General features: G+C 47.5%; 1 protein-coding gene across 1 annotated transcript in view; it reads left to right on the forward strand.

Moving 5' to 3' along the window:
- The window catches only part of CAMTA1 (calmodulin binding transcription activator 1), a 234807-nt gene that overhangs the window by 72448 nt on the left and 142433 nt on the right, over nt 1–19926 (forward strand). The window contains exon 3 of the mRNA XM_029283484.1: nt 1113–1180. Coding sequence (XP_029139317.1) covers nt 1113–1180 — 68 coding nt within the window. The remainder of the gene's footprint in view (nt 1–1112; nt 1181–19926) is intronic.

The following is a 19926-nucleotide window of genomic DNA, read 5'->3' on the forward strand; positions in this document are numbered from 1 at the left end:
GGGGGGCTACCAGGACGAGGAGGGTCTTGGGACTTCAGACTCTTCTTTAAAACGTGGGGGTCGTGTGTGTGGCATTCACCGCACAACTCTACAATTTCAGTGTCGTGTTATTCGGGCTGTGTCTGGGTGTCTCTTGGGTCTGAGTCTCTTTCCTTGTTCTGAATGAATGAAGGATTATATCTCGGATACGGTTGAGGTGGTCCAATTGGGAAGCTGTTTGTGAAAATGTTTGAAATGATTTGTTTCTTTTTTGCAGAAAAAAAACAATAATTAAGTTATTGACAGCCGTATCACTTTTCATTTCCACAAACTTTCTATGTGTACTAAAATTGCATGTTGCCAAAGCTTGGCTGGGACATTGGAAGGATGTTGTTAGAGTTTTACATTTTACCCCAATTTGGCTATTTTGTACGTACATGGGAACTTCAAAAGTGCGGAGGGGATGCCGTCTTCTTTAAAACTGGCACCTGTCAATCAACTAGGGGCTGCCACAAAGAAGAGGGGGTCCACCTAAGCTCCAAAGCACCGAGGACAGGACTAGAAGCAATGGATGGGAACTAATTACTAGAAGCAACCTACAAATAAGGAGAAATTTTCCGACAATGAGAACAATTAATCAGTGAGAGGGCTTCTCTCCAGAAATTGTGGGTGCTCCATCACTGGAGGTCTTCAAGAAGAGAGTGGACAGCCAGTTGTCTGAAATGGGTTAGGGTCTACTGCATGAGAAGGGGGTTGGACTAGAAGACCTCCAAGGTCCCTTCTAACTCTGTCATCGTGTAGGAAAGTGTCTCCTGCTTGAGCAGGGGGTCAGACTAGAAGACATCCAAGGTCCCTTCCAGCTGTGTTATCCTGTAGGAAAGTGTCTCCGGCTTGAGCAGGGGGTCAGACTAGAAGACCTCCAAGGTCCCTTCCAGCTCTGTTATCCTGTAGGAAAGCGTCTCCGGCTTGAGCAGGGGGTCAAACTAGAAGACCTCCAAGCTCCCTTCCAGCTCTGTTATCCTGTAGGAAAGCGTCTCCGGCTTGAGCAGGGGGTCAAACTAGAAGACCTCCAAGCTCCCTTCCAGCTCTGTTGTTCTATATTCTAAAAAGATCCCTCTCTCCTTCTCTTCCAGGAAATCGCTGCCTACCTAATAACATTCGAAAAGCATGAAGAATGGTTAACAACTTCCCCTAAGACCAGGTAAGGCGGTCTCCTCGTGAAAACTTTGCGTGTGGTTTGCTCAATCGATGTTGGTCCCTAAAAGGGGGTGGGGGTGCGAGAGGTGGGGAGGGGGTGGGAAGGAGGGTCAGGCTGGGGAGGAGCCCCCCCCAACCCCACCTGCCACTCTCAAGAGCTCCTGACACCCAGGTCCGTTGACTTCATGAGCGTTTTATCGCGTGACATCAAAGCGATGGAGAGTGATCTCGACTGGGTGGGTGGATGGAGAGGCCGCCTCTGAATGGGTTCCAGTTGACTTGCGGGGTGGATGATGGGGCCGAAGGATGGGACGTCTCTAGTCCTCTCCTTGTGACCTTCTTTTTTTATGACGTGGGGGGTCTGCTCGCGTGAAGAGAAGCCCCCTTGCAGAGAAGATACGGCAGCATGTCTCCCTGGCTTCCCGCAACAACCGTGTTCCTAAACTTATCATCCCTTAACAACATTGGCCGGAAAGGGTTGCAAAACGGGGCAAAACCCGCTGAACAAACGTCTCCCTTAACAACAGAAATTTGGGGCTCAGCCGTGGCCGTAAATTGAGGACTGGCTGCATTCTGATCCAACCAACCAGTGGCAGAGCTTAATATCCGAAGCCAGATTGTCTTGATCGATGTCAAACGCCCCAGCTGTTGACACCTTAAATATTCCAAATTTTTCCTTTTTTTTTGTTTTTTGTTCTGAACGGATGCGAATCCGCGCTGCCTGCCAGTCCTCGGATGTGTTCAAATATTGCAATCCGATACCTTATTATGCCAAATGCGGTTATCAAAGATTCAGCGAACGTTTGAACAGAATAGACACATATTCCAAAACGATCTGGCCTCTATTCAATGTAGCTGAGATTTTGGAGCGCGCCGGGAGTTTTTTTTCTTTTTCTTTTTTGAGATTTCAAGGAGCAGATTAATTTCAGGTCCAATTAATTCAAAATGAATGAGAATTGGCTGAGCGCGTTTGAATATTATCCTCAACAGAGAAAGCTCTCTGCTAATCAAAGAGAGAAGCAACCTACAACTAAGGAGAAATTCCCTGACAGGGAAAACAATGAACCAGTGGAACAGCTGGCCACCAGAAGTTGTGGGTGTTCCATCACTGGAGGTTTTTAAGAAGAGATTGGGCAGCCATTTGTCTGAAATGGTATAGGGTTTCCTGCCTGAGCAGGGGGCTGGACTAGATGACCTCCAAGGTCCCTTCCAGTTCTATTCTGATTGATTGATTGATTGAAATGGTCTCAATTACAGCAATAAACTGAGGACTACCTGTACGAATAAATAAGCTTTTCTTAATGAAACAATCGTTTAATCACCGAATTAGGTCATTATGAACAACTAAAATGCATTTATTAATTCTTACCTCCTTACAGTATCACCGCACAAATAATATTGCTTATAAATTGCTGTGCAAAATCTACCATTTGATTTGATTTTAACTTCTTGTTTTGATCTAAAATTCCTTAATAACTAATTAGTTGCTGGGAAAACTCCTAGCGCTGCTGTCGGCTGTAATAAGTTGGACGTGTTTAATTTTCCGGGTATATTTAGCAACTTGCAAACGAGAGGGGGAAAAAATTTACATGGTGTCATAACAGGATGAAAACAGGGCTGGCCTTTGAAAAGAATCCGGAAGAATTGCGGGGATAAACCTTTCGATTTCATTTAAATGCGCTGTTTTGGATTGGCCTGGATATAAATTGGTAGCCTGGTTAGCTTCGATGGAAAGTTGGAAGCAGGGTTGAGGGGTGTCAACCAGGTAGGTGTGAACGGCTGACGCGGGTTTGTGCTGATGGTCTTCTAGAGCCAATGTTGATGGCTTTGAAGGTAGATCATAGAATGATAAGAGCTGGAAGGGACCTCGGAGGTCTTCTAGTCCAGCCCCCTGCTCAAGCAGGAGGCCCAGCCTAGACCATTTCAGTCAATCAAGCAATCAGAATAAGAGCTGGACGGGACCTCGGAGGTCTTCTAGTCCAGCCCCCTGCTCAAGCAGGAGACCCTAGACCATTTCAGTCAATCAAGCAATCAGAATAAGAGCTGGAAGGGACCTCGGAGGTCTTCTAGTCCAGCCCCCTGCTCAAGCAGGAGACCCTAGACCATTTCAGTCAATCAAGCAATCAGAATAAGAGCTGGAAGGGACCTCAGAGGTCTTCTAGTCCATCCCCCTGCTCAAGCAGGAGACCCTAGACCATTCCAGACAAGTGGCTGTCCAATCTCTTCTTAAAAACTGCAGTGTCCTGGCCTCCCAGGGTCCTGTGATTCGCAAAGAAGACGTCCTGTGGCAGGCCCGCCGTTAAATGGAATATGCCTATCAGTTAGAGGGTCCCGTTGCGAGATTTTTGCTCAACCAACTTCTCCGGATGGCTGTGGACGTTATCAGAAGAACACAAACGCACAAACTCCGTCCTGCGTTGCACTCTGCTGCGGATGGCATCTGGTGTCAACACCGGCATAATTGTTCCCTTTTTTTTTTCCACAGCGGCTAGAAAAATGCACTAATACGTTAACTTAAGCATTAGTGAAGCTAATTAAAAGCTAAATGCCACATCAAGATAAATTAGCAGGCTATATTTTGTGATGGGTTGCCTTTGATGCAATTTTTTTAATCATAGTTATTTCCTTCCTCCCTCCCTCCCTTTCTTCCTTCATTCCTCTCTTCTTCCATCCCCTCCCTCCCTCCCTGTCTCCTGCTCATTCCTTCTTTCCTTCCTTCCTTCCTTCCTTCCTTCCTTCCTCCCTCCCTCCCTCCCTCCCTCCCCTCCCTCCCTTCCTTCCTGTCTCCTGCTCCTTCCTTCCTTCTCCTCCCTTCCTTCCTTCCTTCCTCCCTCCCTCCCTCCCTCCCTCCCTCCCTCCCTTCCTTCCTTCCTTCCTTCCTCCCTTCCTGGAGTCTTCAAGAAGAGACTGGACAGGGATTGATCCTGAATAGTATATGGTCACCTGCTTGAGCAGAGGGCTGGACTAGAAGACCTCTGAGGTTCCCTTCCAGTTCTGTTAATCTGTTATTCACCACCATCTATCACATGAGCAGGCCAACGAAGCGGATGATTTGATTCCAAACGGCATAATCCGAGTCATTAATGCAGGGAGATTATGACGTAGGTGGCGTTGTGTGCTTCCCCAGCAGGCACACACACAGAGAGACAGACACACACCGACCTCTGAAGGCTGCTCAATTTTATAAACGACATGGTAGCAATATATATATATACATATATATTTTGCAGCTTCAAATGGAAGGGAGACGTTTGGATGTCAGGATGCATCTTAATTGTGTGGAGATGTGTTTTTCTGACACCGGAGGGACAGGGCTGTTCCGCAGGTGTGCAGGGACCTGTGCAAAAATATTAATTTGGCATTATGTAATTAATGGCGGCGTTAATTGATGAATTATTCAGTGTTTGTGTCAAAATAGGGGCAGTAAATATTAATAATTTGCTTTACAGAGGGAAATTTCATTAAAACCGAGATTAGTCAAAGTTGGTTTGAAGCGAAGGCTGGGAACAATGGCGGGGCTGAATTAATGAGCGAGGATAAGGTCATAACGCTACCTCACGTTCTTTTGCCTGGGACACAAAAAAAATAAAATAATAATCCTTTTTGAAAGCAGCCAGCCACGGTGCCGAGATAACTAAAGGACACAAAAAATCGTTGGGTGTTTTCTGATGCTGTTTTGAATCCTTGAGGATCGTCTTCAAGGTTGCTCCGTTAATTTCACGCTCAAAAATGCCTGTTCGTTAAAAAGCAACTCGCTCATTCTGGCAGGATCGGAGTTGGTCCCTGTTAACATGGATTTAAGAAATCCATGTTAAAGCAGTTAACTATGAGAAGGATCTTGGAGTCCCAGCGGACGATCCCTTAAACACGAGCCAGGCGTGTGCGGCAGCAGCCAAAAAAGCCAACACGATCCTTGGTTGCGTAAACAGAGGCAGAGAATCAAAATCACGTGATTTTGATTAAAATCAAAACTAAGGCCACACCACTTGGAATTCTGCATCCGGTTTTGGCCCCCACAATATAAAAAAAGATGTTGAGACTCTGGAAAGAGGGCAGAGAAGAGCAACTGAGATGATCAAGGTGCTGGAGGCTAAAACATACGAAGAAGAACTGGGGATGTCTAGTTTAACGAGGAGAAGGACTGGGGGGGGGGTGGACATAGAACACAGAGTCGTAGGTCTGGAAGAGTCCTTGGAGGTCTTCTAGTCCAACCCCCTACTCAAGCAGGAGTCTAGACCATTTCAATCAGTTAATAAATCAATCAGAGTAGAGCTGGAAGGGACCTTGGAGGTCTTCTAGTCCAACCCCCTGCTCAGGCAAGAGACCCTATACCATTTCAGACAAATGGCTGTCCAGTCTCTTCTTGAAAACTCCAGTGTTGGACCATTCACAACTTCCGGTGGCAAGGAGTTCCACTGATTAAGTGTTCTCACTGTCAGGAAGTTTCTCCTTAATTCCAGGTTGCTTCTCTCCTTGATGAGTTTCCATCCGTTGCTTCTTGTCCTGCCTTCAGGGGCTTTGGAGGATAGGTGGGATGGGCTCAGAAGACCAGGTTTTCCACCTACCACCTGAAAAGCGGGCAATTTTGACACCTGTCCTCCGTCCCGTCTCCCGTCCCTGGGATGAAATCCCAGCTAAACCGAGATAACGGCGTCGCGTTTCACAAACCTGATGGATTTTCTCCGGCGGAGCCCTATCAATATGTCAGCCAGCCCGCCTGTACGAATACAATTTAAAAAAAATATAAAATCTTTCTCTTTTCAGAAGACGTAAAGTAGACCAAGCTGGAATAATAGATATTGATTATAAAGATTTTTTTTGCGCCCCCCCCCTTCTCGCAGTCTTCCGGGAGAGTTGGAAAGCCAATAGCGGCTCCCTTGGATGGCGCGGCCCCCCCTTTGGCTTAAAATACCCCTAAATGGCAGGCGTGCTGCTGCAACTGAGACCGGCTCGCTGTCTTTTGACAGTTTAATTTTAAATATGATTCCCATGAATTATGCAGAGAGGCAGCAGACGAGAAGGAAGGCTCCCCTCTTTGGCGTTTGGCAGGAAGTCTTGCTTAGGAGAAGTCAGTTTAATGTCGGGCTGAACCTGGTTTAAACCTCTTCCTGAGGGAAGGTGTTAAGATTTGAGGTCTCTGGTGGTGATTCCAGGTACTGCAGGCAGTCCTTGACTTAACAACGATTCCTTTACAACAGCTCTCAAAAGAAACTTATGACCGTCTCTCACGCTTACGGCCGCTGCACTGTCCCTGGGCGGTCACGTGATCAAATTCAGACGCTGGGCAATTGGTTCGTATTTATGACGGACTGCCGTGTCCCAGGTTCATGATCGTGATCCCCATTTGGGGACCTTCCGACATGCCTAAGGCGGGACTAGAACTCCCCGTCTCCTGGCGATTGGCCCAAAGTCACTCAGCCAGCTATCATGCCTAAAGCGAGACTAGAACTCTCCGTCTCCTGGTGATTAGTCCAAAGTCACTCAGGTAGCCTTCATGCCTAAGGTGGGACTATAACTCCCTGTCTCCTGGTGATTGGGCCAAAGTCACCCAATCAGCTTTCATGCCTAAGGCGAGACTAGAACTCACCGTCTACTGGTGATCGGCACAAAGTCACCTAGGCAGCTTTCATGCCTAGGGTGGGACTAGAACTCACCGTCTCCTGGTGATTGGTCCAAAGTCACTCAGGCAGCTTTCATACCTAAGGCGGTACTAGAACTCCCCGTCTCCTGGTGATTGGCCCAAAGTCACCCAATCAGCCTAATCATGCCTAGGGCAGGACTAGAACTTCCTGTCTCCTGATGATTGGCCCAAAGTCACCCAGCTGGCCTTCATGGCTAAGGTTGAACTAGAACTCACCGCCTCTTGATTCCTCGCCTGGCGCCTTCACCAGGAAACTAGATCCATGCGGAGAATTGCTATGAAGGTGGCCCTTGTCCTAATTTTCCGCGAATCCCCTTGAAGAAGCATTTCGGTGCCAAGAGGGAATTTTTAATCTGAAAATTATCGGATCATCGGATAAGGGAGGATTGTCAGAATACCTAGGTTCAATTTTGTTTTATTTTATTGTTTTCTTTTGTTTTGGCATCTCTTCGCTGACCCCCTATCGGCCAAGGACTCTTCCTCCCACAAACTCATATTTATTCATGATCTTTTCCCTGGATCATAAAATGGAGAGGCTTTTTGGCATTTTAAATGCCTTACAGCTTAATTTACGTTCCGGCATGTTAATGAAGAAACGGGGCTTTCTTTTTTTGTCCAGGAGGTGAGCTATGCAAAAATAACCTTTAAGTTACCGATAATTAACCTTTAATGATATTCCCTCCCAAGTTTTGCCATTTGGTTTGGGGTGTCAAAAAGGGGTGAGAAATTGTTCCGGGTTTTTTTTTTCTCCCCTTGCTGCCAGAGGAATGTATTTTAATCCTTTAAAAAAAAAATTGGGGAAGGAGGGAGGGAGGGAGGAAATTATTTTCAAAACTTTCATCATCTAGGAATCTGGCAGGAAAAATCAAGATAGGGAGGACAATTGCTGACTTTTTTTTAAAATTATTATCTCCCGCTTCCTTGTCATCAGGCAAAAGAAAAAAAAGTTGGATTAAAAGGGATGTGTGGCTTTTATTTTATTTATTTATCTATTTTTTTAAAAAAAACAAACAGACCCTAGTATTTGTAACCAAACAGAAGGGTGTCCCAGTTGTTTTCTAAAAGAGGATTGTCATGTTCTGACAAATGGAAAAAAAAGCTCTACCTCCTAGTCCATTTCAATCAATTAATCAATCAATCAGAATAGAGCTGGAAGGGACCTTGGAGGTCATCTAGTCCAACCTCCTGCTTGAGCAGGAGACCTGCCTAGACCATTTCAGACAGGTGGCTCTCCAGTCTCTTCTTTTCAAAGCCTCCAGTGATGGAGCATCCACAACTTCTGGTGGCAAGCCGTTCCACTGGTTAATTGTTCTCGCTGTCAGGAAGTTTCTCCTTAGTTCCAGGTTGCTTCTCTCCTTGATTAGTTTCCATCCATTGCTTCTTGTCCTGCCTTCAGGGGCTTTGGGTGATAGATGGGACACCCCCCCTCTTCTTTCCGACAAGTACTGGGAGATGCGACTATGCTACCTTCTCTTTCTTAGACTTGACGTACCCAATTCCCTCCATCGCTCCTATCTTTGGGCCTCCAGACCCCCAATCATCTTTGTTGCTCTTCTCAAAGTCCTGGAAGGGCAAGCAAGAGGGTCCATCATGGGTGCCCACCACGTCTCCCCTCTATTTGGGACTTCCGTGGAGCCGAGGAACGTCCCACGTTGAGGTTCTCCTGCGCCACCCTTGACGCTCCGCTCCTTTCCACCCACAACTCCACCTCGCTCTCGCGACCCGGAGAATCCTTTCCCACTTTGATTCTCCCACCGCGGGGGAGTTACTCATCAGAAGCCCTTCCTCTTTGTTCCTCCTCGCTGTGAGTTTTTAGCGGCCCCGTGGGGTCCTTGCCAGGGCGTTTGATGGAAGAACGGTTTGAAGACTCTCGCTGGGCAGATGAATGTTTAATGTCGGTTTGCTCCAGGTTACCAACCATCGTGCGGCACCTGTACAGATGAAAGCCAGGCCGGTTGGGGTCTTCTCTCTCTCTTCTTCCCCCCCCCCCAATGCTCCCTTGAAGCAGAACGAGACCGGCGAACTTCTCACCGAAAACCTGGCTCAGCAGGAGCCCCGAAGCCAATTTAAGGAGCCGAGGGAGAAGCCGGGCGACGTAATTTGAGGACCCCCCACGCAAACAGCCGGCGATGGGCAAGCGGAGAAATGAGCAGCGCGCGTCTCCGATGGAGCTTACCTGGAGAGGAACCGTTTGTGCATCTTTTTTATCTGGGCCTCTGATCTCCTCCACTTTGCATTTAAATGGAAATATTTCCCCCCCCCCCCGTGTTTTGGGAAACGCGGCTGGAAAAGCGAAAAGGGGGGGGGCTGAATCTTTGCTGGCTAATGATGGGGATGCTACGGCGGTCATTAAGTGTGAAAAATAAAATAAAATAAAATATTATTGGATTAGATTAGATTAGATTATTGGCATTTCGTCAGGATTAACTCTGCCTGCCCTTTTCCAATCCCTCTTGGCTATTTCTAGCTTTCCTGGCCCTTTCATTTCGCCGTTGTTTGTGCGTACATGTACAGTTGTGTTGCTAAAGTCACCTTCCTGCCCTACCAGTGGCCAAAATTATAAATAGCCGTCCCATTAATAGGGGTCCAGTTTCAGCCCCCTGGGCCTTCAGCCTACTAATAAAAAATACGTTCTGTATCTTTTTTATTATTATTAAAAAAAAGCTAAATGTCTGAGCAGAAGTTTGACACGGAGGCCAAAGATAAGCTCGGTGCCAGCAAGTAACATATAAAGGGATAAACATTTTCAGAGCCCCCAGATCGATCGAAGGAGAGAGCAACCCGCCATCAATCCAGGCATCAAAATGATTTTTTTTCCCCCGTCCCTACAAGAAACAGATTTCAAAAAAAAAAGAGAGAGAGAAAGAGAGAGAGAGAGAGACACACACACACATATACACACACACACACACAAAATCTGCTCTCTCCACCGCAAAAGGATTTATTTTCTGTCCCAATTCCAGCCGGTTAGCATTCTTGCTAGCCCCTCCATGGCAATCCTTTCATATAATTAAATTTAAAATTCCATGTAGAATCTGGTGGGTAGGCAGATGTACCGCTATGTTAAACTTTATGTCACTTGAAAATGGCTTTCAAGTACATCAGAGGGAGACCACCCAGCTGTAAAATTATCGGCTTTATGAGGATGCATCGCGGCTTCGGTCTTTTTCTTTTAATTAAAAAATATACCTTTAAAGTCTAACAGCTACGTGGATGCTCCTAAAGCTCTCCTCCCACCAAACCCACACACCCACACACCCCACCCCAACACACACACACACACACACACACACCCTTTCTGGATTTCCCTTCTGGAAATCATGTGTGTCCAGGAAAGGAGGCGGGGGCTGATTGAGGAAATGGATGTTCTGGATGTTTGTTTTTTTTACTGGTTTATGGTTTTTAATTATTTTAGGGTTTTAGGAAGGAAGGAAGGAAGGAAGGAGGGGAAAGGAAGAAAAAGGAAGGGAGGAGGGAGGAAGGAGGGAGGGAAGGAGGAAAAGGGAGGAAGGAAGGAATAAGAGGGAGGGAGGAAAAAGAAGGAAGGAAGGAAGGAAGGAAATAAAAGGAGGGAGAGAGAGGAGGAAAAGGAGAGAGGAGGAAGGAAAGAGGGGGAGGGAAGGAGGAAGAAGGAAGTAGGAAGGAAAAAGAGGAAAGAAGGAAGGAAGGAAAGAAAGAAAGAAAAAAAAGAGGGAAGAAGGAGGGAAAGTGGAGAGAGGGAGGGAGAAAATGAAGGAAGGAGAAGGAAGAAAGAAGGAAGGAGGGAACAGGGAGGGAGAAAGTGAAGAAGCAGGAAAGAAAGGAAAAGGGAGGGAAGGAAAACGCACCCAGCTAGAGAAGCTGCAGCAAACGCTGTGTGTGTGTGTGTGTGTGTGTGTGTGTGTGTGTGTGTGTGTGTGTGTTGCACTCCTCGGATCCAAGAACCCGGAGGCTCCGTGGGGACCCCGATGGCGCCATCCGGGTCTTTTGCTGGAGGCATCAAGCCGGCTTGCAAAGCAAATGAAGGCCCTGATAAGGCCAGGGCCAGCTTCACCCGCAGGCAGTCCTTCTTAGCCAGCTTTTCAAGATGAAGAACCAGGCCCACCTTCTCCGCCCGGCCCAGGGGCTACCAGACCCCCACGTTTCAAGAACCTGCGAGGTCCAGGCCGTTGCCAGAGGACCCCCTTGTCAGCTGAGATGATAAGACGTGGATTCTGCGGTGGTTTGGTGGCTCGGGGGAAGCTTTTCCCCAAGTCCCTTTCACGGCGCGAGGACATCTGTCTTGGTTACATTCAGAGGTCCTCAAGAGAATGATCAAGGCTTGGGGACATCAGCCTCAAGCTACACCAAACGTATCTCACCCGTGCCTCGTCTTTTGCCGAAAAGACACGGAGAAATCAAAAAGGGCATCTTGAACCCTCCAAAGTGAGGCTGTGTTGGAGGTGACCTCTTTTGAGGAGGCACCAGGAGCAAAGATCTCCCAGGAGAAGAGTCAGCAATCCAGTCTTTGAGACCAGCAAGGACTAAAGCCATGGAGAACCAGCTCCAAGGCTCTTTCCATTGAGCGTCCCACCTGGTTGAAGAGGACCAGGTGACAATTTGGGCAAGGATGCTCTTCTCTGCGATGACCTTCTGCAGCTCACCGTCCGTGGCAGCTCCACGGAGTTGAGGCTTAATGCTCAACGCTTAGCACGGCGCTTAACCAGCCTTGAGTTAAATCACCACGAGTTTCACCAGATTGGGCATCACCTGGTTTTGACAGACTCCCAACCTTCTGTTATCGTACTTCAGCTGCTATAAAGTACATGACAAGACCCCCGCCCCCTTCTCCTCACCTGGTCTACCTCAACGGGGTGACATCAACCCTGGAGCTGTCAAAGCTCCTCTCCTAACGCCGACTTAGGCCTAACAAAATCACAACGGAGGTTTTTTTGAGGTTCTTTCCCAGATTTTGTTTTTTTTCCCTTGGGGCCTTTTCTGTAGCACCTCTACGTTCTTCTGACATGCCGTCACACACCTGAGGACCTTCAGGGCAGGGGAAGATCTGGCCTTTTCCTGGAATTTGAAGCATCACGTCCTTGTTGACGTTTCTATAACAGCTTCTAAATATAATCTTTGAAGGCCGTCTCCACGGGCGTTCTACCTTTCTGCTAAAACCATCTTTGGAATGAATGCTTTAATAGGTTTAATCTAGCCAAAATGTCAGGGGCTTGTGGGCATGTGTTCTTCCTGGGGGTGGGGGTGGGGAGTGGGAGAAGTGGCCACGGTCCAGAAGATTGTCTGAATCTTTTTCTGAAAGACGTGCTGCTCCATCGGTGGTCAAGGGGAAGACTAAGCAAAGCCCACCTTTTTTTTTTTTGAAAAGTAGCCACAGAATCATGGAATATAAAGGTTGGACGGTTTCCTTAGAGATCATCTAGTCCAACCCTCTTCCTCAGTGCAGGAATCCCTCGCCAGCTACATTGTTTGGGCGTGGAGGCATGGTGTGAGAGAAACAAGGGCTAGTTGATTGCCGTCAAGCCGATGTTAGCTCCTCACAACCCCACAGAGGGACCTTCTCGTGATGACCCTGGTCATTCAGACCTTCCATTGTGTGCTCCATCGTGGTGGCAACCGACTCTGTGTTCCTTGGGACAGATCATCCCCCTCTTTCCTTTCTTTCTACTTTTCCCAGTATTATGGACTTCTCCAGAGAGCTGGGTAGGGTGCCAAAAATATGATAATTTCAACCTGTGCCTTAAGTGAAAACTACTTCTCCTTCTTTTCTTTCTCCTTCCTTCCTTCCTTCCTTCCTTCCTTCCTTCCTTCCTTCCTTCCTTCCTTCCTTCCTTCCNCCTCCCTTCCTTCCTTCCTTCCTTCCTTCCTTCCTTCCTCCCTTCCTTCCTTCCTTCCTTCTTTCCTCCCTCCCTCCCTCCCTTCCTTCCTTCTTTCCTTCCTTCCTTCCCACTCCTCGTTATCCTTTTCTCAATTTCTCATCTTTCTCCTTCTCCTCCCCTCTTTCCTCCTCCTCCTCCTCCTCCTCCTCCTCTTTTCAAATAAAGGACTTAGGAATCAGGTGAAATGTAATCTGTGCCACAGGGAAAGTCAGTTTTAGCAGTCTCAATGATCTCTTTTTAAAAACGACACAAAACAAAACACACAACTGCGACCGTTTTCTCTTGTAGCTTTCCTTAAGCGGTCCCTTCTGTGCACAAATCTCCCCAGTATCTGGGTTCCCCCCCCCCCTGCAATTATACCAAAGGCCCATGCATATTTGATGTTGTGGTGTTGTGCTAGCAAGTTCTGCGGGTTTTATCACTCTGCTGCAACGGAGCCCGCTCGGTCGGACGGTGACGCTTGGCTTGGAAAAAAGGATACCGAGCTGGGCTAAGGAACGAGCGATGCTTGTAGGTTTCATGGGTGCCCGTTTAAAGTGCTAGTGTGATTTTTTTTAAAGGCACAACTGGCCTTTGAAAGGAGCGTTTTAGAACATAGAACAGAGCAATAACAGAGTTGGAAGGGACCTTGGAGGTCTTCTAGTCCAACCCCCTGCTCAAGCAGGAGACCTTGGGCCATTTCAATCAATCCATCAATCAATCAGAATAGAGCTGGAAGGGACCTTGGAGGTCTTCTAGTCCAACCCCTTGCTGAAGCAGGAGACCCTAGACCATTTCAGATAAGTGACTTAGTCTCTTCTTAAAAACCTCCAGTGATGGAGCAGCCACAACTTCTTAACAAGCAGAACAGGTTTTTCTCCAGAAGTTGTGGGTGCCGCAACACTGGAGGATTTTAAGAAGAGATGGGACAGACATTATTGGTCTAGGGGGTCTCCTGTTTGGGCAGGGGGGTTGGGCTAGATGGCCTCCGAGGCCCCTTCCAGCTCTATTTATTCTGTATGCCTTCCATTTCTGGCCTGTGCACTACCTGGAAATAACAATTTTTTTTTAATAGTTAGCGAATCAAAGCTTTGAAGAGGCCACCGATGGGTGGGCCGCTTGTCAAAACAATCATGTTTTTCGCTCCGAAAGGTTTCCCTTCGTTATTCCACCGATAGCTAGAGCGAGCAAAAATAAATTGCATTTGTGAAGATCACCGTTTCCTTTTCAGATACTGAAAATGTCAACGGACGTGTTTGGGTTTCGTTGGGTAGACAGAGCAGGTACCTGCTGGCAAAGGCCACGGAGCCGTGCAGGAAACTTCAAAGCTGGACAGAATCGGTTCTGGAGGAAAAAAAAATAAGTCCTTCCCTTGGCTGGCATCTATTTCACAGGCAGTCCTCGACTTACAGCGTCTCATTTAGTGACCGTTCCACGTTACAACAGCGCTGGAAAAAGGGGCAAAAAGTTGCAACCTTGGCCGTATCCCCCGTAGTCACATGATCAAAATTCAGATGCTTGGCAACGGATTCATACTTACGACCGTTGCAGCATCCCGGGTGTGTGTGTGTGTCACGTGATCCCATTTTACGACCTTCTGACAAGCAAAGTCAAAGGGGGGAAGCCAGGTTCCACTTAACGACCAGGCTACTAACCTATCAACCGGAGCGATTCCCTTGACAGCCGTGCCAAGAAAGGTCATAAAACGGGGGCAGAGCTCCCTTTAACAAATGTCTCGCTTAACGACAGAAATTTGGCGGCTCCGTTGTCGTAAGTCGAGGACTCCCTGGATTCCTATTTCGGCAGAAATCTGCAGCGCTGTGAAAGGTGCAGGGATGAATATTCGGCCTCAGTATTGCCACCGTGGCACTTGTCAGTGGCCTCGGTGTAATCCACGAACTATTTCCCAGTCGCTTTAGCAGACCTGCTTCATTAAGTTGGCAAATGTTCGGCCGGTTGAAAGTCACTTTCCCCAGTTTTTCGTCCGCTCGGCTGGAGACTCGCTCTAATCAATGCATCCCGGGTGTTATGATCCGGTTTGGAAGGAGAGCAAGATACAAATTAAGCTCATAATTAGGGCTGACCTCGGGAGAAGCGGGGCACAAAGGTGGAGGAGAAGTGTGTGTGTGTGGGGGGGGTGTCTCTCCGTGTCATTAACAAAGTTGCAGAATTTCCCGGAGCTGCGGTGATTACAACTCCATCGGAGAGAAATGAGATGTGTGCTCATTTGCTTAGATGGCCCCCAGGTCGTGGTTTCAAACCTTAATTTGAACCGGGTTAAAGGTTAAGAGCAAAGAATGCACAAAGGAAGTAGAGAATGGCGTTGTGCAGTGGAGAAAGAGAGGGGGGTCAGTGCCTCTTATAGCGTCTGGCAGAGCAAAAATGGGGGTTAAGGGCTTCCACTGGCACCTGGGCTAAGTCATAAAACCCTGGAGTTGGGAAAGACTGTAAGGGGAGGTGAGAATGGCCTTGGGAGACAGGAGGAAGAGAGGCAGACAAAACAACAGACAGATAAGAGGCAGCTGAGCCCATGGATGGAAAAGGGTCATGGGAAGCATCTCAGGAGGGACCCTCCCTAGTTTCTTTGGCTGTAAAGAGGAGGGGGTAGAAATACTGTAATGGGAGGTGAGGATGGCCTTGGGAGACAGGAGGAAGAGACGCAGACAAAACAACGGACAGATAAGAGGCAGCTGAGCCCATGGATGGAAAAGGGGTGTGGGAAGCATCACAGGAGGGACCCTCCCTAGTTTCCTGGGGTGTAAAGGCGAGGCGGAGAGAAATACTTCCAGATTTGCAAGATTCTGCTCCTCTAATTGTCTATGGGAAGGACCTTGGGAGACAGGAGGAAGAGACACAGACTAGACAATAATCAGATTGGAGGCAGCTGAGCCCCCATCTCGCTGAGCAAGGGAAATTTTGCGAAATTTTGCTCAGGTTTTGGCTGAACAAACGTCTCACTTAGCAACACGGAAATTTAGGCCTCAGGGGTGCTCGTAAGTCGCGGACTACCTGGTGTTTTTTTTTCTCCCCTCCCTCCGTAGTCCCTGAAGTTTGCTTCGCCCTCTGTTTGAATTCTGACATGCTCAGACTTTTAAATGCAAGGCCAGCATGGAGGGGGGAAAAAAAAGAAATTGAGCTTATGGGCATTTTGTAAACATGCATGTTCGAAGCAGCCAGAGTTATAATTGCATTCAAAAATGTGTTTTAATGCGCTCCGGAGAAACCCAGGAGCAAAATCTACACCTTCACCAGGAAAACAGAAATTTGCCATAAAAGGCAGCAAAAGACGCCCTGGGCTTTTTCTCCCGGGGAAGCCATCAGGAAGCACGAAAGAAAAAAAAGAAAAAAGGGGAATGAGGGAATTTTGCAAACTTCCAGGGTTGGGGCCATATTGTCAGGCGCAGGCAGCCTCCTTGCATAATAAGTGTACATATGGAGCGAACGAAATTGGTGATTTAACACAACCGGCGTTTTATAGCTGCATCTCGTCTTGAGTTTTGTCAGTAATTTGCACGCAGGAGAGCCCGCTGATGGGGACAGCCATCTGCTATGAAGCCCTGCTTTGGATGATGGGGTTTTGTTTTTTTTAAATAAAATAAAAAAGCAGATACTGAATTCCAGGCAAAGAGGAATGGTGGAGAGCGACACAGGGAAAAAGGGGAGGGGGGAAGAGGATGTGAGCTTCCTGGCTCTTGGGGGTGTGTGTGTATGTGTGTGGGAGAGAGAGAGAGACAGAGACAGAGACAGAGGCAAAGAGAAAGAGAAAGAGAGAGAAAGAAAAAAGAGAAAGAGAGAGATAGAGAGAAAGAAAGAAAAAAGAGAGACAGAGGGACAGAGAGAGAAAGACAGAAAGAGACAGAGAGAGAGAGACAGAGAGAGAGAGAAAGAAAGAAAGAAAGAAAGAAAGAAAGAAAGAAAGAAAGAAAAAAGAGAGACAGAGGGACACACAGAGAAAGAGAGACAGACAGAAAGATAAAGAGGAAGAAAAAAAGACAGAGAGAAAGAGAGAGATAGACAGTCTCTTCCAGCTCTATTCTGATTGATTGAAATGGTCTAGGCAGGGTCTCCTGCTTGAGCAGAGGGTTGGACTAGAAGACCTCCAAGGTCCCCTCCAACTCTGTAATTCTGCTACGGGTACAAAATCTAGGGGGCTGGAACCCCTGGCCATTATTTCTGGCCAGCTCCTGGTGAGAAGGGGAAGGACTTTGTCCATGCTCTTAGTGGCCCTTTGAAGGCAGGATTCCTGGACTGCCACTTGGCAGGGCAGACCCCCCCCCCCCGGCCGCCGCCGCCAGGGTCTCCTCTTGGGAAGTCTCCATCTGTCTCCCTCGGAAGCCGGCCAGTTAAAAGTCAAGGGCGAAACATCTCGGTTTCTTCCTGGCTTTTCTTGGCTCCAAGTCAGCTGCCCCCCGCTTAGACCTTGTATCTTGTTTGAACAGTTGGCAGCTTCGGCCCGATAAGCCTCTTCGATTAAGGGGCTTCCTCTTTTTATCCTCCGAAGGCGATGGGTGAAATGGGCTGGCCCCCTCCTGGCAGAATTAAGGGGGGGGGGGAAATGCAGGGAAAAGAACATTGGAAAATGTTTGTTTTCTGCGGCGGAGGGGGGGCGAGAAATGTTCCAGCAAATGTCAGCCCCGGCTTGGATGCAGCCTTTGAAAGTTTTGTCAGCTGGCACTTCTCCTTCTCTTTCTCTTTCTCCTTCTCTTTCTTTTTCTCTTTCTCCTCCTCCTCTTCCCCCCTCCTAGCACTGATGATGTTACAAAGTTTGGTAATGAAACGTCTGCAAGAAAACCATCAAGCTTAGAGAGCATTTAGGACCCTCACAGTCCTTCCCCCCCCTCCTCCTCCTCCTTCTTTCTCCTTCTCTTTCTTCTTTTTCTCCTCCTCCTCCTCCTTCTTTCTTCTTCTTCTTTCCCCTCCTCCTCCTCCCCCATTCAGTTCTATCACTGATGATGTTACCAAGCTTGGTAATGAAACGTCTTCAAGGAAACCACCAAGCTCAGAGAGCATCAAGGACCCCCACAGTCCTTCCCCCTCCTCCTCCCCCTCCTTCCCCCCCCCCATCAAAGGATTACATTTCCAGTATCTTTCAAACCTCGGAAACGCACGGAATAAATCACTATTAAAAATGCTGGTCATCCTGAATAAATATCCCGGCTGCATATTGGAATATTTTGATGGCGCCAAGGCATTTATCTTGCACTCCGGAAGGTGAGAGGGAGCAAAGAGGAGGGAGATAAAGCTGTTTCTGATGTGAAATAAACTTTTGAACAAGGCAGAGATATTGTACCATCTGTCAGAGCGCCTGCCGGAGGCCAAGACAGGCCGAGATGTTAACTCAGCAGAGAAGGTGGATGAACAGGAGAGGAAATGATTTTTTAGCCAAGGTAACAGGGTCAAAGTCAGCGGTCATTTCTCCCTCTAGGTCCCACCTTGAGAAATCGGTTGCAAATCTTTCCCTTTTAACCGAATAACAAAGTTGGAAGGGACCTCGGAGGTCTTCTAGTCCAACCCCCTGCTCAAGCAGGAGACCTTATACTATTTCAATCAATCAATCAATCAATCAGAATAGAACCGGAAGGGACCTTGGAGGTCTTCTAGTCCAACCCCGTGCTCAAGCAGGAGACCTTATACTATTTCAATCAATCAATCAATCAATCAATCAATCAATCAATCAGAATAGAACTGGAAGGGACCTTGGAGGTCTTCTAGTCCAACCCCGTGCTCAAGCAGGAGACCTTATACTATTTCAATCAATCAATCAATCAATCAGAATAGAACCGGAAGGGACCTTGGAGGTCTTCTAGTCCAACCCCGTGCTCAAGCAGGAGACCTTATACTATTTCAATCAATCAATCAATCAATCAATCAGAATAGAACCGGAAGGGACCTTGGAGGTCTTCTAGTCCAACCCCCTGCTCAAGCAGGAGACCTTATACTATTTCAATCAATCAATCAATCAATCAGAATAGAACCGGAAGGGACCTTGGAGGTCTTCTAGTCCAACCCCGTGCTCAAGCAGGAGACCTTATACTATTTCAATCAATCAATCAATCAATCAGAATAGAACCGGAAGGGACCTTGGAGGTCTTCTAGTCCAACCCCGTGCTCAAGCAGGAGACCTTATACTATTTCAATCAATCAATCAATCAATCAATCAATCAGAATAGAACCGGAAGGGACCTTGGAGGTCTTCTAGTCCAACCCTGTGCTCAAGCAGGAGACCTTATACTATTTCAATCAATCAATCAATCAATCAATCAATCAGAATAGAACTGGAAGGGACCTTGGAGGTCTTCTAGTCCAACCCCCTGCTCAAGCAGGAGACCCTAGACCATTTAGGCCGGTGGCTGTAAAGTCTCCTCTTAAAGGCCTCCAGCGTTGGAACACCCACACCTTCTGGTGGCAAGCTGTTCCACTGGTTCATTGTCCTCATTGTCACTTAATTCCAGGTTGCTTCTCTCCTTGATTAGTTTCCATCCGTTGCTTCTTGTCCTGCGTTCAGGTGCTTTGGAGAACAGGCTGACCCACCCTTCTTCTTTGGGGCAGCCCCTCAAATATTGGAACACTGCCGTCATGTCCCCCCCTAGTCCTTCCTCTTCTTCTCTTCTGCCTTGGTTTATTTTCTCCACGCAAAAATTTCCCTCTCTTCCTATGGCTTGTCTCAAGATTAGGGTCTTTTTTTTTTCTTTTTTCCTACCCCAAACTCCATCAAGCCAAGGAATCTTTCATCTGTAATCCAGAGGAGCAGCAAATGGTAAAGGATGCCGGTCACATCAGCCAACGACGACGTCCAGTCAAATTAAAAGCTTGAGTGAGCAAGGAACCCGGAAGATAAGACGAATCGTGAGAAATTTATAAACCGGATCTCCAGCAGGCAGCATCCGGCAGGTCTTGGGTCTGTTTCCCTAAGGTGAAGACCTTAGGAGATGACCTGGGTCCACCCTGTTGGATTTGAGGATGGATTTCAAACAACACAAGCGTTAATATTCCTGTTGAGGTTGAGGTCCTAATTTGAGGAGGCCCATTGTTTTGTGATGACGTGATTTGGGGTTTTTTTTTTCTTTCAAAAACCTTGTCTCATGCCAGGTGGTTAATAATGTTGGGTGAAGGTGATGCTTTAAACCATGTTTGATTAGTGGAAAATGGAGTGTTGGAGAATTGTTGGTTTACAACCTCTCCTTCTTTCTCCTCCTCCAGTTCTCCTCCTCCTCCTCTTCTTCTTCTTCTTCTTCTTCTTCTTCTTCTTCTTCTTCTCCTCCTCCTCCTCCTCCT

This window comes from Protobothrops mucrosquamatus, unplaced genomic scaffold, assembly GCF_001527695.2.
Source record: "Protobothrops mucrosquamatus isolate PMUCROS unplaced genomic scaffold, P.Mucros_1.0 scaffold109, whole genome shotgun sequence".
Lineage (NCBI taxonomy): Eukaryota > Metazoa > Chordata > Lepidosauria > Squamata > Viperidae > Protobothrops > Protobothrops mucrosquamatus.